Here is a 17,157-nt window from a genome sequence, read left to right on the forward strand (position 1 = left end):
GAAGGCACATTTCATCGTGCCATTTTACTCTAACCCTGCGATTCTCTGACAACTCGACCAGGGTGTAATCCTGCCTCCTGCCCAAAGTCGGCTGGGATAGGCTTCAGCTCAATCGCAACCCTAATCAGGAAAATGGATGTATCGATGGATTTTATATAACCATGCTCTTTAATAACGAACTGCCATCAGATTATATCAGTACATTTAAGGAAGTTTGGGAGGCACTCTTATTTGGACCACTTTCTAAATTCAGCTGTATCAGTCTCAGCCTATGCATGACAGTGACAATTTTGTAATCAAAGTGTTCTCTTGAGAGATTGAAAGCACTGCCATGACAGTCTTTCTTGTTGTGTATAAAGAGGCTTCGAGACATAACAGGGCGCAATTCAAAAGCCTGCGTGTGGTTCCTCAGGATGAGGACAAATCCACACGCTTGACAGTAAACTTGTGGTGTTCAATCACACAGAAACTGGGTAGGAAATGGAGCATTCTAGGGTCCAAATACAGAGGTCTGGAAAAGCTCCCTTTGGTTGTTGCACCAATACAGACAAAGAAGAGGTCAAGCCTTGATCTGCAGTGATGATGAAGTTATGTGACAGAAGCGAAAGCGATGCATCACAATGTAAATGTGGCGAGCTAAGCAATATCACCCAGGAAAAGGCCAAGGGAAAGCCATTCCAGAGCCCCGACAGAACCGACAGGTAGCACACTCATACATATGAAAACATTGAATACATCCACAGTTGGAAACAATTATTTAGATTCAATAGAAATCTTCACACACCCTGAGGGCCTCCTTGTCACATGCGTGCACATGCACATGCACACCTGAGCACGTTAGTGAGCACATCGCTTAAAGAGACCATCGTTCCTTGCAAGAATGTGTTATCTCTTAAAACCAGCCATTTATGTAAACGGCACAGAAGAACCTAGTTTTGGTAAGGTAGAAGACTAAATTTAACACTATGCTGCAGAGGTAAGCTACACCTCCTCCTAGCTCATGGTCCACGCCAGATGGGTGAGTCGCACCAGATGTGTCATACGGGACGGTGCTTTTGGTACAAAGCAGATGATTATCAGAGCTTTGGACAAATTGAAGAGTTTGACTACAATACTGGACTCACTGGGGTGACTGGCTTGGAGGGCCGAGGGAGCAGATGGGATGAAGACACAAGATAGAAAGGACAGAGCGTGCAGCCCCGGTCTGGCTTCAGTAGGTCTCTGTGTGCACTAACACTGCTTTGGCAGGAAACAACAAACTTGTCCTGCTCTAGCAGTATTGCAGCAGCTTGCTCTTCATGGCAAATTATCACTGCGTATAGCTCCGCCCCTGAACATTAATTATGCAGCTCAATGCAGCACTCTAAATCCCTGCTGCAAGCTCTCCCACACTACTATACTCCCTCTCTCTCCATATATTATGAACACATTAAATCCGAACACAATACATTTGAATTTGCCACAATGGCTGATCAAATGTTTTTATACACAGTAAAATAAACTTTTTTTTTGGCACAAGAATCTCTGTTACTGATGAAAGATATTTCCTGAAACTACCCAAAATGGCCTTTTCGGTAGTTCATGCTCTGCCCCTTCTCATTTCATTCATCCTGATAAATGTAACATAATCCTAATGGAAATTAAGCCATATCCTCCTTCTGGTGTGACTAACTATCTCCATCTATTTTTGCCTTTTCTCCAAGCACGCTGCTGCTTTAGTGCAAATCAGTGGCAAACAAAGTGTGACGTGTTGTATTTAATATCGCTTAACAACATCTCTCCTGCAACCTCTATGGGCAGCAAACACGACTAACCCTTGAGCAGGGAAAGTTCACACTACGCAGTGTGAACCGGTCACGTCAGCAAATAGAGGGAAACCAGAGCGGAGATATAATGAGGGAAGCTCTCACGCAGCGCACAGCCACGCCGCCCCCGGGCAGGCGGTTGGACGCAAACGTTGCAGCTGATTATGGAAACGGAAACAAGCTTCTCCGCCGTTTCCTCAAGCTTTGACATGATTATGATTCATTTCACATCTGCGTGCCTGTGTTTGTACGCTTTCATGTACTGTATGTGTACTGGTGTGTATTGGGAAGAAAGTGTTGCTTGTCCTGCCAAAAGCTGTATGATTAATGCTACTGAATTTAAGCATGTGGCATTTGTGTGTGAGCCATCTAAGCACAGACTAAATGGGATAAATTACTATTTTTCTTATTTCTTATGGGCCCACTTGAGATGATGGTCACAGTGGATCATTATTTCTAATTTGCTAAACGGGGTTTCGCCTTCAAAATGTCAAACCACTGGCATGCAAACATCAGGCATTTAGGGGTTAATGTTGTTTGCAAGGCTTTTGGAGCCAATTCAATAAATTGCCTGTCTGTGTTTGCAAAGGTGTCACTTGTGGAACAAAAGCAAACCAGGGAAGATGGGATCGTTGAGCTGGTATTGGGCGAAAGTGTTCCACGCTTACATAATCCAGGGGGGAGCGTGCACTACTCCCTCTCACTACATGACAATGCGCTAACGGGCTTTTCTTTAAAGAAAAGAAAAAAATAATAAATGAGCACTGTATTTCCCTCTTGAAAAAATGGACCTGGCCAGAGCTCTTCGTGAGATTCCTGCAGCAAGAAGCTCGCTCTGATGTGCAGCTCTGCTGCTGCAGGGGTCTCTTCAGTGCATGGAACCGGATGGCGAGCAGAGAACGCAGCGGGGGCTGGGCACCGCAATGTACTGCAGTGCTCCGAGCTCCGTTGTGCACACCCACTCTCTCCTCTGCTTTTGAACATGTCTCCTTCTTGCTCTCTACCTCTCGCATATATTCGCTTTCTCATACCTTTCTGATTTAACCTCTCACGTTGCTTTTTTCCTGTTTCATAACATTTTCTGAATACTCGAAGAAGAAGCATCTTTTGTATTCTGCATTTAAGCATCCTTGCTTACTGTCCAATTTGTGCACAGGAACAAGATTTGGATATAGCTATGGGTATATGAGTAGCATATTCCTTCCTTGCTACACTTCAAGGTCTTTATTAAGGAATCTCATATGTCCAAGTGTGTATATGTCTTATGGACAACCTAAAACAGTAAGTCATGTTCACATCTATTCCAACGCAATAGCATTCGAATGGCATTTGCCTTTTTTCACTTTGCTCTTTTGCCCTCATGTAAAAGGTTTTGTGTTTCCAACTTAGCACATCCCGCTGACTTCATATTCCAGAATGCACCATATAGCCCTGTCACACAGTCTGGGACAGAATGTGTCCAACACAGACTCCCCATTATTTTACATGCAGAACTCTTCATGTTGCTCTCACAATAATGCTCTTTGCCTTTTTAGCATCGACAAGACTTTTGCCCAAAACTTTGTGAAATAATGTTTTGGCTGTCGTGCATTGAGGTCAATCCCAGGACACGTATGTTTAAAACATCTTGTCGTAGGCACTCAGATACTATTTTTACAAAAGATAAATGCTAATTCGGGGGATCAGTGAGGGGTCTCATTGCCGTTTCCCATTAGTGTGCTGAGTTTTATGATTATTGCGATGTGTGTTAGCTGCATCCTGCAGAGACCTGCCTCTGCTTCTTCTCAACCATGACATTAAGTTAAGATTTATGTCCCTGCAGATGTCAATGAGATGTCAGTGAGAGCTGCAGTCATTATATATTTGACACATTTTGTCAAGAGTTTGCTACTGCCCAAACGCAGCACAAAACACAATTAGCTGCGAGGTATTACATCATGCCAGCAAAGTTTGATAAATTTTGCTGCAGCAGAACATTTCTGATGGTTAAATAATATGTGTGAGAAGGTTCTGGAACATTCAATGATAAAATAAGGTAGGCAAAAAACAGGCCAGGGCTTTTCAAGCTGGGTGCACCAATGCAAGCTATGCAGGTACATGTGGTGTGATCTAGAAAAGAAGAGGTGCATGAATAATTAAATGTTTTGGCCACAGAAAAGATGCATACTCTAAAGTAACTGTAGTTTCAGGCCAGTAGAAAAATGCAAAGGTGATGCATAAGGCTAAACTGGTTCTTGTGATTTCAATGACACTTAAGAAAACACTGCCTTGAAAGAGTTTTTAGCAAGTGCTCACTACTGTATGATCTGTCCAAGGTGCTGAAATCGGGTATGCTCTCCACACAGCCTGGTTTTATCCGGTCTTATCCCTGCAGATAAGTCGTTCTTTAAAAATTAAAACGCTGCTTATATGGTAGCTCTGATTCTGAAAATTTGTTATTCTAAATATCAACAAGTAAACACTGTACTTGTTAAACCAAACCTATAAAATACACAAAGTCTATCCATTTTGTTTTTCGTCCAGTGCTGCTGCAGGACGTCTCTTACAGAGAGTGGCTGAGAAATCACACAGTGCCCACTGCTGGACAGAGTCAAATCTTCAAGATGACATGTTCATGATAAGCCATGAAGGTCAGATTTACAAAGAAATCCATGGAGATGCAATAACAAAAATTCCCCTGAACAAGTGTAAAAGTAACCCTCTGTGTTAACTACGCAAACATTTTTGTGCCACTCATGCTCAAACCAAAATCATGGAAAAAAAAAAATGTTACCTGTCCAACCCCACTTACAGACCAGGAGAACATGCAGGGCTACAGCAACTTGTCCTTTATTTCTACTATCATGTTAAACTTTACTGCAAACCCAAGCAGGCTTTTAAAGAAAACAACAAATTTCAGAAGACAATATGGACTGGTTTCAGTCCATATGCCTCGCACAGGCAATGATGAGACCGCTCCACTCAGGATGTATGGGAATACTGCAGCACTAGAGAACCGTGTGCACAGAAACTTGCCTGGAAGCATCAGGGAGTCCCACACTAACCCCCCCCCCCCCCCTTTCTCGCTCGCCTCTCACTCTGCTTTTCTACAAATACTTGTCAGTGTTATTTTTAAAACACTCAACCATACAGCAAAAAAAAAATTAAACAATAAAGAAGTTTAAAAAGTGTAAGACCATGGTGTGAAAAAGAAAAAGGAAAGCAGCTGCTTACCTTTTTATGCTACCTGCTTTCCACCGGACACAGGGCTCTTCTCCACAGACACCAAGACACTTTGAGATAGAAAGAAAGAAAAAAAACAATCAATGTCCGCTTACTTTCTCTTATTTCCACTTTGACAGTCTTAAGACGGCCAAATAGACACACCTTTGCTGGGACCTGCTGTTAACTGCACACACACAGAGTGCACCCCGAGACCGGAGCACCCAAATTGATAAAGATCTGCTCAGGGGAGGGAAACAAACTACACACACTCACACACTGCAGTTTTTTTCTTCCTCTTGCCCACTCGCTCTGCTGCTTTTTTTCCCCCTGCTGTCTTTGCCTGCACTGCCTTCTGATTGGCCAAGCTGCTTTTCAATAACATAAGCTCTGTTCATTAGTTGGAAAGGGGCACCTCCCGCCCAGTTCATCTCTCTTCCCACCCCCCACGCCCCCACCCCGCCCCCTTTTTTTTCCTGAGAGCATGAGGAGAAGAATGCTGAGCTCTGCATTTTTAGGCGCATAGTGCAAAGAAAAAAGGAATGGAGGACAAGGGGGGTGGGGGCTAAACAGCTTGGAGAGGCAAAGTGGTGCGACGTCTTTCAGGAGTGCAGGGATGGCGGGATGAAGACTGAATAAGTAGGCTACAGCGGGACAAGCTAACACAGCTTGGGGGACAAAGAGAGGGCACATTTGGATGCCGAGCACCACCAACCGCAGCATGTGGAGGGAGGTTTCCCCAGCGCTCGCTGCAGTTATAAACTCTGCTGCAGTGTGCAGCCTGATTGCCAGCCAAGGAGGCTGGGTGGGGGTGGCAGTGGGGTCGGCTGCAGTAATGCCGAAATAGTCATCCAACGAGAGGGTTGAGAGGGGGAGCCAGTGTATACAGCGGTTAATGCCTATTCCCTATGAATTATTGAAGGTGCCCCACAGCAGAGTGGGCGTGTCACAGCCAGATTGTTCAGTCACACTGTGGTTTAGAATACTCATTTTAGCAGTACAGATGTGTCAATTTACTCAACGGATCCCCTTGACTGAACCTACTAAATGTTAGCAATTATACCGAATGCACAGTGCACCCCCAGTTGCACAATGAGTGTAAAATAGATGTTAGGAGCGCTCATCCCGAGTCCCCACCCCTTTTTTTCTCGACTCACTTCTGGTACTGCCATTGTGTCCCAGCAGCATTAAAGTACAATGCTCAAGCAGATCAATAATGGATCATACTTGAACCATCTGCAGCAGCTGCAAAGAGCAGTTAAATGATGCCCGCAGAGATGTGGTTGCAATATTTGTTCAATAAACAAAGGCAACAGACTGGTCAATCAATGTGCAAATAAAGACAAACCTGATATTTGGGCTCAGAGTAGTGTAGTCAAGAACAATGCAATGCTGAAGCACAAAGCACCTACTGCAGACATAAATTACATTTTAATTACCACATCATTAGGTACACCATCACAACCAACAAAATCCAATAAGAGAACTGTATCAAAAATGTTGCCTTTACAAAGATAATTTTAAGTTTTCATTGACACTATCAGGGATATTATGTACATAATTGTGTTTGTGGTTTGCAATACTGTAGAACCGCCCGAGGGGCGTCACAAGGTTTTATGGATGGGGGGCTTAGCCAGCTACTTGGTGAGTGGAAGCATCAGCGAACGCCATCTGTTTTTAAGGGTGTGTCTTTTCAATTGACATTAGTGCAAGACTGTAAATGCTTCCCCTTCAAGATACATTTAACCACATTCAATTAAAGCTAGGGTATGTAACTTTTGGCGCCCCCCAGCTCAAATTCTGCATTACAACAAAAGAACAGCGATCACTTCAATATGACGTAGGCAATGCATGTTATTCTCCTTATATGTGATTCTACAACATTTTTACTATGTTTTGAAGGACAAGCGTCATTTCCGTGCCGTCATTTGCAGCGCGCCACCAACCGGGTCGGCGAGGGAAATGAATAGGGCATTCACTGAATATAAAAAATACTGACAAATGCAGCGAGATGTGAGAGTAGCTGAATGGCTTAATCAGCATTGTGTCATCTCCTCAGGTAGTGGCTTGGATGAAAAAAACGTTTTTAACAAAAACAAAAAGTTGTGGATTATAGCTTTAAGATGTAACTGATCAATATCGAGGCTAATGACATGACTTTGGCTCGCAACACAATAACTGTTGGCTCCCAAATACTTTTGAAGTTGCAGAGAATACATTTTGGGTGTATATGCGACTAAAACGGTTGGAGAAAAATATTACTAAATTACTTTTAAGTATTTCAGTAATATTAGTCTTGAAAAGACAGTATACGGGCCATGTTAATTGGGCTTATATTGATCTCTTGGCTCTCTTCACTTTCTAATCATTACTGTCCCAAATAACACTTCAAGTTAAATAGGTTTTATACGATGAACCTTGACTGAAATGTTTCATATTTCATATCCATATTGAGTTCCATATGATTCCTAGACTGCATCACAAATGGCTTTATTCTGTGAAATCCTTGAGACTCACATTTCCAGTAGATGTCGCCTCTTGTCACTCGCTCGACTCATCTGCTCTGATTCCTTCAGTTCATTATGGGTGGAAGAGTTATTTTTATTATTATTATTATTATGGTGGCACGGTGGACCTAAGGTTAGCACATCTGCCTCACAGTTCTGAGGACCAGGGTTCAAATCCGGCCTCGCCTGTGTGGAGTTTGCATGTTCCCTCCGTGCCTGTGTGGGTTTTCTCCGGGTACTCCGGTTTCCTCCCACTTCCCCAAAACATGCGTGGTAGGTTGATTGAAGACTCTAAATTGCCCGTAGGTGTGAATGTGAGTTTGAATGGTTGTTTGTTTCTATTTGCCCTGCGATTGGCTGGCGACCGATTCAGGGTGTACCCCACCTCCCGCCCGAAGATAGCTGGAATAGGCTCCAGCACGCCCGTGAACCTTATGATCATCCATCCATTCATCCATTTTCTTTACCGCTTATCCTGACTAGGGTCACGGACTGCTAGAGCCTATCCTAGCTATCTTCGGGCGGGAGGCGGGGTATGCAAACTCCACACAGGCGGGGCCGGGATTTTAACCCCGGTCCCCAGAACTGTGAGGCAGATGTGCTAACCAGTCGGCAACAGTGTGATCAGCCTCTTTCACCTTATGATCATAATAAAGTGAATAATGATAGTCGATCATTCACTTTGCCTCACGCTGCGTTTAATCAACCCTCTGTGCTACCCAGGTACACACCAAATGTACATGCTAATAAAGACAGGTACCAGTGCAAGCGAGGTCCCATGTAAAACATGGACTGTAGTTTTTGGAAGAAATACATTCTCTATATAATGAAGTGGAACAGAGTGGATAGCGACACTACATGGGCTCTCTACCTTCATCTACGAAGTGAAGAAAAACCCATAGATTTCTGATCAGATTTAAGAGAATAATGATAGGTTATGTGATTATTTAAACTACTTTTCTGGAATTTGTTGGTAATTTTAGTGTAAAAAAAATAAAAATAAAACCAAATCAATTACGGGGGCTTAAGAACCCTTTAGAATTAGAATGACGACGCCACTGAACGGCACTATAACATTTTGAGAGATGTTTCTAATATTATGCCCCTTTTGTTTAGCAACAACTTTACTTCTCCACCAGAGCAAACTCCAATAATGGCAAATTTCTGACAGTGTCAAGCCAAATTTAGCATTACTTACTACTACAGATTATTTGATGCAGCTCGTGCACTGATCCGATTAGATTGTGCAGGTGTACATGGTGTGGTAGCCCATCACTGCAGCAAACGAGGTGGGTAAAAAGTGTAAAATACCACACTTAACAGATGCTCAATTTATCATGTAGTGCGAAAAGACCATTTATTCTTTAATATCACGGTCAACATTTGTAGAACATCAAACACGAATAATGCAAAACATTTCCAAGAATCATCTGGATGTATTTTCCTTCATCACCAAGCTCTCAGCTTTCACAGGGAGGCTGTAGACTGTGACAGACATATCTGCAGGCTCAAAGACCTCTTCCAGTATCTCTGAAACTCTTTCCCACTTCAGTCGATCCAGGCCACAGCCAATACTGCCAGAGAGACAAAAAAAATACCAATTGCCAAACTTTTACATCTTTGTACAGTATGTCCGCAATATTCATTGTACTGATCATATTATGCCTCTTACTTATTTGCACTACCTCCTGCTAAAATATCAATATTGCGGCTAATGATCATTGTTCAATGATTACTTACAATATCTTATTTCATATTATATACAGTGGGTACGGAAAGAGCGGCACGGTGGATGACTGGTTAGAGAGTCAGCCTCACAGTTCTGAGGACCGGCGTTCAATCCCCGGCCCCGCCTGAGTGGAGTTTGCATGTTCTCCCCGTGCCAGCGTGGGTTTTCTCCGGGCACTCCGGTTTCCTCCCACATCCCAAAAACATGCATGAATTGGAGACTCTAAATTGCCCGTTGGTGTGAATGTGAGTGCGAATGGTTGTTTGTTTGTATGTGCCCTGCGATTGGCTGGCAACCAGTTCAGGGTGTACCCCGCCTCCTGCCCGATGATAGCTGGGATAGGATCCAGCACGCCCGCGACCCTAGTGAGGAGAAGCGGCTCAGAAAATGGATGGATGGAGGGTACAAAAAATATTCAGAACCCCTTAGATTTTTCACTCTTTGTTACAGCCATTTGCTAAAATCATTTACGTAAATTTTTCCCCTCATTAATGTACACACAGCACCCAATATTGACAGGAAAAAAAATTGTTGAAATTTCTGCATATTTATTAAAAAAGAAAACCCGAAATATCACACAGCCATAAGTATTCAGCCTCTTTCGGTTCTTGTTTGTTTCTGGGGGTTTCTCCCTTCAGTCTCCTCTTCAGGAGGTAAAATGCATGCTCTATTGGGTTCAGGTCCAGTGATTGGCTTGGCCAGTCTAAGACCTTCCACTTTTTCCCCCGATGAAGCCCTTCGTTGTGTTGGCAGTGTGTTTTGAGTCTGTCTTGTTGCATGATGAAGCTTCTCCAGATTAGTTCGGATGCATTTTTCTTTAAACTGCCAGACAAAATGGTTTGCCAACCTCCACAGGGCAGGGGTGAAGGTATCACAATCCAGTGTTCCAAGAAGACTTCGAGAGAAGAAATATACAGCCCATACCACAAGATGCAAACCACTCATCAGCAAAAAGAAACGGAAGGCCAGATTGAATTTTGCAAAAAAGTACAGAGATGAGCTACAAATGTTTTGGAACAAAGTTTTCTGGACTGATGAGACCAAGATTAACCTGTACCAAAGTGATGGAAAGGCCAAAGTATGGCGAAAGAAAGGATCTGCTTATGATCCAAAACACTCAAGCTCATCTGTGAAGTTCACTCTGTTTAAGTGATTTCTTCATTGAACAGGTCTGGATGTAATCAGGCTTGGGTGTGTATGATCAGTGAAAATGAACCAAAAATTGTGATTAGCCACAATTAATTTATGATTTAACAAGGGGAGTATTTTTTTTTTTCACACAGGGCCAGGTAACTTTGAATAGGTTTTCCCCCAATAAGAAAATTACCATTTAAAAACAGCAAGTTCACTTGGGTCATATCTGTCTAACATTTACATTTCTTTGATGCTCTTAAACATTAAAGTGGTGACACGTTGCAAAAATATAAGAACTTGAGAAGGGGGCCAATATTATCTTTTAGTTGTGTTGTTTGTTTGTTTTCCTAATATTCCACCAGCATTCATAAATTGCACTTTTTACTCTCTTTGCACTTCTGGTTAATAAACTGTATTTTTTTTGTCTTTGTGCCTGTACTCTGTGCAACAAACAAAGTTAGGATCTAATCTAATATTTTTGGGAGGGGATGGGGGGAGAGAGAGAGATTCTAACCGAGGCATCGAAATTCGAGTGACTCCATTTTGGATACAGTGCGCTCTCATATCCTCCAAACTCTGCCTCAAGTTGTCATAGTTCGGCTTTTGGCTCACCTTCTTCTTTGTGATCTAAAAAATTGACAGCAGGAAAATAGTTATATACACCAGGCTTTCTGATCCTCAAATGTGCCAACATATATGTCTACTTTCAACTATTTCATGGTTACCAGATAGTACACAAATCGTTCGCCTCTCTTTAGCACCGCACACTGTCCCACCAGCTTCTCTGGTTGGATAAATTAAAGATACACGACATAACCAAAAGACAAATTCTTCACAAATCACTCTCAAGAGTCAAACCATTTCTTATATAAATCAAGGGTTGACTCACTCTGCCCCTTGAGCTCCTCGAGCCCTTTGAATTTGTGCTTGAACATCACTGCGATGCCTGCCCCCATGCGGCAGTCCTCACTGATGCAGTGGGCCAGAGCCTCGTCCGCGGGACACGAGAACAGATCCCCCGTGACGTGGTTCAGTCTCCAATTCTCATTTGCCACCTAACCAGGAGGGGGCGACATTCCAGTTGGAATTGTTTCTTTACAAAAAAAAAATGGTCCAAATTTACGCGGCTTGAGAAATGTTTAAGAGTAAACCTCTACCTGCGCTGTGTCACACATGCCTGGTTGGGAGGATATTGGCGAAAGTGAGATGAGCTCTCGTGCTGTAGACCGATGAAGCGCTGCCGCTTGTTACTGATTTGAGGCGCGTGCACTCGCCACACAAGCACAACACTGTCGTCCTTTCACCCAGTGACAGTAACACGGATTTGTATCTTGCAAACAACCAGCGTCTATCCATACAAAATATTACAAGAAGACGTTTACTCGACGCTTTCATCAAGTGTCTTCGTTGGCCATTGTCTCGTTTTTATCTCGCGAGAATGTCAAACCGTCGTGTTAAAAATCACATGTTCCCGTTTTATCTCGCGAGAACGTTAAGCCGTCGTGTTAAAATCACAGTATCTGTGGGTTCTGGTTCGGGGGTTCCCCACCACCGGTCCGAGAACCGGTACTGGACAAAGGGTCCTTCAGTAACGGGCCGCAAAAAAAGGAAATAACCGCGTTTAATATTATAGTAGGCATTTTATTGTCTTCCTAGTATCTTATTTTGAAAAACAACCACTTCCGCTCCGGCAGCTCGTCTTTATTTCTGTATCCGTGTAGCAATGTCCCGAACACAAATTTGACTGAAGCTCAGAAGGGTTACAGACTCCATAAAGAAAGGGACTTGTAAAATAAAATACCAAAGTCCTACTGAAGTTACGGATTCATCGCATCACACACCTGCGTCCAGTGCGTTATTTGTATGGCCGGTTATGAGCCAATGAAACCCTCTAAAGTGCGTCGTCACATTGAGACAGAAGACCTGACATCAAAAGACAAGGAGTGAATTTGTTTTGTTAGACAAAATCGTGAATACGAAACAACGAATGATTGAGGGCCGCCATTAAACGTGTCTGTACTGAAAGCGTCATATTATTCTGACTGCTGCTACTGAGCATATTTGCAGTTAACTTTTTTTTTTTTGTTATTCCTCTTTCGCCTACTTACACCATAACAAAACGAAAGCAGAGGACGTTGAGGATTGAGGCATAGTTAGATTAATTCTCGTTGATTCTGCATTGGACTGATATTATCGTGTAGTGCCCCCCAAAGGCCACTTAGCAGTAGTAATAATAATAATAATAGCTCACCGAGCCAGGTGGTAAGAGTGGGAAACTGCTCTTGAGTAAACGAGATCCTCCTATTTGATACCTATATGAAACTATTAAAGTGTATCACTTTTATGATACCTATATGAAACTATTAAAGTGTATCACTTATGACTTTTATTCATGAATGTAAATCTTATGAAGACATTTTCTAGGGTGGGGAACAAAACAATCCAACAGAATGAACGCCGAAATTACATGTTCCCTCTAGCCTGGGTGGCTGTGCACATTTATTGTAGTGTAGAACCCAGAATGGGGAGGGGACTGCATCCATATAAAGAACAGAAAAGTAAATAGGCCTGGAGCCGAAGTGATACTGAAATCGTATATTTGTTGCACAAGTAAGTAAGTCTGCACCAAAACAAATTAATAATCCTAATTTATATATGTTTTTCTTGATAACATATAATAAATACATATCTATGCTCGATTGAGTTTGTTGTGCAATATTTACATTCATGCAAGCACAGTGGGACAAAGCAGGATTGGTGTCGTGTCACACCAAAGCTTTGTGCATGTGGCAGACTGACAGTCCATTCTCCAGCCTTTAGATGTTCACACTGCGTCTTTGCTCATTCATCCAGTCCCCAGGGTTGACATCCATCTGGAGCATCTTCATCACCCACTTGTCCCTCCGCGCTCCATCGATGAACTCGTCCAGGGAGAGTTCGCCTAAGTGGGCGGGGCTGTCGGTTATTTGTGATTGTACTGTCTGTATATTTGTCCTTTGTTGAGTTATCAAAGAGACAACGAGCAACACACCCACGTTAGCATCCGGTGTGCGCACGGCACGATTAGCAGTGAGTGAGCTTTTCCATTAACACTCCACAAAGCCATGAAAGCTAACACTGATCTCTTAAATCATCAGACAACTGTTGCCAACACTCACCGTCTCCATTTTCATCCACCAGCTCAAATATCCGGTCCACTACTTGGTCTGGGGTCAGAAGATTGCACTCTTCATCCAGCTCTCCATGACAGGCTTTCTTCAGTCGATAAATAGACTTGGGAGTGACAGGACAGGATGTTTGGATCAGTCTCAAGTCAAATACATTCATATACATTATTACAAATTGGCAGTACATTCTTAATTGTCAAAAACTCATTTTAAATTATAGCATACCTCCACAATTTCAAGAAGCTCTGTTTTATCAATGCACCCACTTCCATCTTTATCATACATTTTGAACGTCCATTTCAATTTGTGCTCCAGTTTACCCCTAAGAACCAAGTTCAAAGCTGCAACATACTCTAGAAAGTCAATGGTGTTGTCCTGTGTACATGAAAAACAAAGTGTTAAAAGCTCATCAACCGATTCGTTGTCTAATTTGCACATGCAAGAGGGATTGCTACTTACTCCATTCTTGTCGAAGGCCCGAAACATGCTCTCGATGTAATCTGAAGCCTCTTTGTTATCGGCTACCCCAAAAAAACTTTTGAACTCGTGCATAAACAATGTTCCACTGGGGCATTCCACCACAAACTTTTTGTACCAGTCCTGGAGCTCTGCCACATCTATTTCTTTGTCTGGGTCACTGTCCTCGCTTAGGCGCTGACCCATTGTGGAAAGATTATCACAACACCCTGAAGATTGCAAATTACATAATAAGCTTTGGCCTTTCTATTAATACATAAATGTTTGTAAGATAGCCAATTTAAATGATATGAAATTACACAACACCTGCATTGTTGACACTTCCTCCTGTGGTAGAATCCCATCTGAAAGACAGGATGAGACAAAGGTTGCTGTAGCTCTTATGATGGGATTACAAATGTCCACTTGTCAAAATCAATCAGTCCACAGCCATATCATGAGCGGATTGTCATGTACCACTGCTTCAAACCCATACCAGGCCACACATTGTCGACTGTATATTGGCTGGTTCCCCTGTGTTCTCATTAGTTTTATTGCAGACTTTATATCAGAGCCCCCTTATCAAATCTGTGGTGAGAAGTCTATGTCAGTGCAGAGAGCTTGGGCCATGGGCAATGTAATGGAATCATTTTCTAAATCTGTCTTATAAATCCTTTTAAAAAATGTGGACAGGCATTAGAAAAGCTTCTTTTCTTTCAGTAATCTTTCCCAAGATGGAAGGCTCTTGATGAATTGGATGACTCACCCAAGTCTCGGTCTCCAGGTATCCCCATTAGCTGTGACCTTTACGTGTCAAGTTATTTAATTCGAGTTTTGTCTACATGTCTGCACAGGTCTCTGATGGAATCTTTAGTCTCCTGATTTTTCTAAAATCACAGGCATGGACTTTATGAACACTTAGATTGGAAATGACATTTATTTGTAGCCACCTTTAAAGAGGCCTATTCAGCTTTATGAGAAAATTACTCTTAAAGGTGGCTTATGCCAAACCAACTTTTTCTAGTATTTGGGATGTAATATTGTCTCTATGGTGTCTTAGTAAATGTGAAATATGAATTAAAATCATCCACACATTCCTGAGCTCCCCGCCTACCTCTCTGCTCGCGAGGCAGTGCTGAAAACATGACAAACATCACAAGTGGGTTCTTCTACACAGAAGCAACCAATCAGAGGAAATGGGGCAGTCTGGGCCAAATATGGAAAATCCGGATACAAAACTGGGTCAAATAGTAGTAGCTGTCAGCTGGGCCTTTTCTGGACACTCATATGGCAAAACCAAGGTGTTTTTTTTTTTTTTTAATGCAATTGACACTTTTATACTTAGTCCATGTTAAAGAGTTACTGTATGGAGGTCTAAATAGTCTAAATATGGGACCTTTAAGCAACTTAAATATCACAAAAATATACTGCGCATGCAACATGTACAGTATATGCCATCATGTAGAGTTGCAAGCTTTCCGTGACCAACAGCATCCCATCCCTCCATTACTGCTGACAACAGGGATCATGTTAATCTTGGTTGAGACGTGTCAAGGCCACCATGGATTTCTTTCCGCTGACGGTGAATATGAATAACACCTGCAGATATTTTTACTAATAACCTTCAATATAGTGAATCTGTGCTACAGTAGACAGCATTTTTGGCTGTACCGTACAAAGGTTTAAGATACAACTGCCTAGTTTAATCTACACTTTCAAAAATATTTACCATAGCAGTAATTTCAACACTGTAAAATATAAGTGGGAACTACAAATATATAATTAGGGTTGTATTACATTATACTTTTAGTGACATCTTCCCGCAACTCTACAATACAGGTACATCTCAAATTAAGAGTAGTGTCAAAGGATTAACTAGTTAGGTTGTTCTATTGAGCGGCACGGTAGCCGACTGGTTAGAGCGTCATCCTCACAGTTCTGAGGACCGGGTTTCAATCCCCGGCCTCGCCTGTGTGGAGTTTACATGTTCTCCCCGTGCCTGTGTGGGTTTTCTCCGGGCACTCCGGTTTCCTCCCACATCCCAAAAACATGCCTGAATTGGAGACTCTAAATTGCCCGTAGGCGTGAATGTGAGTGCGAATGGTTGTTTGTTTGTATGTGCCCTGCGATTGGCTGGCAACCAGTTCAGGGTGTACACCGCCTCCTGCCCGATGATAGCTGGGATAGGCACCAGCACGCCCGCGACCCTAGTGAGGAGAAGCGGCTCAGAAAATGGATGGATGGATGGAAGGTTGTTCTATTCAAAATGTGAAACTCTGAAATGCACTACACACACCGAGTGAAATATTTCATGATTTTTTTTAAAAATATGTACAATTTTGATAGCTTACAGCAAACGAATCCCACATTCACTCCAGAAACAAATGAATCGATGTGTATGACTACTGAAATAAATGGACTACCATATTCTAATTTGAGATGTACCTGTATTGTACATTGGTTCTTTTGCCCATGTAATTAATCGAGAATAGCAACTTTTGTAATGTATGATTCTTAGAAATGAAATATAAATACCGGCATGTTAAAATTGGATTCTGAGCGCGAGGTCACACGGAACACTGGTACGATCCCAAAAGCCCATTTTGTAATTGCATTCTATATTCTATTGTAAAGATATAGGGAAATAATTGAATTATATGATCAAACAAAAAATCAAAAATGTAATGCTAGCTTAAGACTAAGTTGTTTTGCACAGTATTGTATGGCTATCATTGAGCTACCAGTTAGATTGACAGTCCAACACATAACATGTTTGAGAAAGGTTACCAGTTTGGATTTCAACTAATATATATATATATATATATATATATATATATAATTTTTTTTTCCATTCTTTGATGTGAAACTATTTATGCAAGATTTGCATCTTACCAATGAACTGCTGATTCAGACTACAATTATCTTGTGAATCAAACTTGAATCCAGACTAAAATCATTGGCCAGCGGTTCTGATGTTCAACATTGTCCATTATACACAAATGTTATGTTATCACAAATATTTACTGACTTGTTTACCTTTCTTACCCAAAAGCTAATAGTGCTGCATACATGGTGTAAAACCAAACTTACTGCACTATTTCAGGACAGGATAATTGTTTTCCATGAATATAATGAAAAAAAGCATTCATTTTCCTGTT

At 42.0% G+C, this 17,157-nt stretch overlaps 3 protein-coding genes across 6 annotated transcripts in view; all 3 read right to left on the reverse strand.

Moving 5' to 3' along the window:
* Nucleotides 1–5,322, reverse strand: part of LOC133409747 (synaptotagmin-2-like) — a 107,626-nt gene extending 102,304 nt beyond the window's left edge. For all 3 annotated transcript variants that reach the window (XM_061690191.1, XM_061690209.1, XM_061690182.1), the window contains exons 1-2: nt 5,172–5,322; nt 5,019–5,077 (exon numbers count right to left, since the gene is read on the reverse strand). The gene's annotated coding sequence lies outside the window, so the exon portion shown is untranslated. The remainder of the gene's footprint in view (nt 1–5,018; nt 5,078–5,171) is intronic.
* Nucleotides 5,323–8,844: 3,522 nt separating this feature from the next.
* Nucleotides 8,845–12,741, reverse strand: oard1 (O-acyl-ADP-ribose deacylase 1). Its single transcript, XM_061690242.1, has 5 exons — nt 11,534–12,741; nt 11,266–11,431; nt 11,102–11,160; nt 10,891–11,003; nt 8,845–9,087 (listed from the first exon to the last, which is right to left on the reverse strand). The coding sequence occupies exons 1-5, from the start codon at nt 11,549–11,551 to the stop codon at nt 8,940–8,942; spliced, it is 504 nt and encodes a 167-aa protein (XP_061546226.1). The 5' UTR covers nt 11,552–12,741; the 3' UTR covers nt 8,845–8,939.
* Nucleotides 12,742–12,956: 215 nt separating this feature from the next.
* Nucleotides 12,957–14,436, reverse strand: guca1b (guanylate cyclase activator 1B). Of its 2 annotated transcripts, none has more exons than XM_061690222.1 (5): nt 14,327–14,436; nt 14,003–14,229; nt 13,769–13,918; nt 13,535–13,649; nt 12,957–13,317 (listed from the first exon to the last, which is right to left on the reverse strand). In XM_061690222.1, the coding sequence occupies exons 2-5, from the start codon at nt 14,204–14,206 to the stop codon at nt 13,193–13,195; spliced, it is 594 nt and encodes a 197-aa protein (XP_061546206.1). In that variant the 5' UTR covers nt 14,207–14,229; nt 14,327–14,436; the 3' UTR covers nt 12,957–13,192. The 2 variants fall into 2 exon arrangements, with proteins under 2 accessions (XP_061546206.1, XP_061546213.1); XM_061690229.1 differs by having other exon boundaries at nt 13,241–13,331.
* Between the last annotated feature and the right edge of the window lie 2,721 nt (nt 14,437–17,157).

The sequence above is a fragment of the Phycodurus eques genome, chromosome 1 (genome assembly GCF_024500275.1).
Source record: "Phycodurus eques isolate BA_2022a chromosome 1, UOR_Pequ_1.1, whole genome shotgun sequence".
NCBI lineage: Eukaryota > Metazoa > Chordata > Actinopteri > Syngnathiformes > Syngnathidae > Phycodurus > Phycodurus eques.

Coding starts and splice junctions, on each gene's coding strand:
- guca1b (XM_061690222.1), bottom strand. CDS start 14,206: ATGGGTCAGCGCCTAAGCGAGGACAGTGACCCAGACAAAGAAATAGAT. Junction 13,919..14,002: donor GGGCCTTCGACAAGAATGGA/GTAAGTAGCAAT, acceptor TCATGTACACAG/GACAACACCATTGACTTTCT. Junction 13,650..13,768: donor AGCTTCTTGAAATTGTGGAG/GTATGCTATAAT, acceptor GTCACTCCCAAG/TCTATTTATCGACTGAAGAA.
- oard1 (XM_061690242.1), bottom strand. Junction 11,161..11,265: donor CGAGGAGCTCAAGGGGCAGA/GTGAGTCAACCC, acceptor TTATCCAACCAG/AGAAGCTGGTGGGACAGTGT. Junction 9,088..10,890: donor ACTCGAATTTCGATGCCTCG/GTTAGAATCTCT, acceptor TCTCTCTGGCAG/TATTGGCTGTGGCCTGGATC.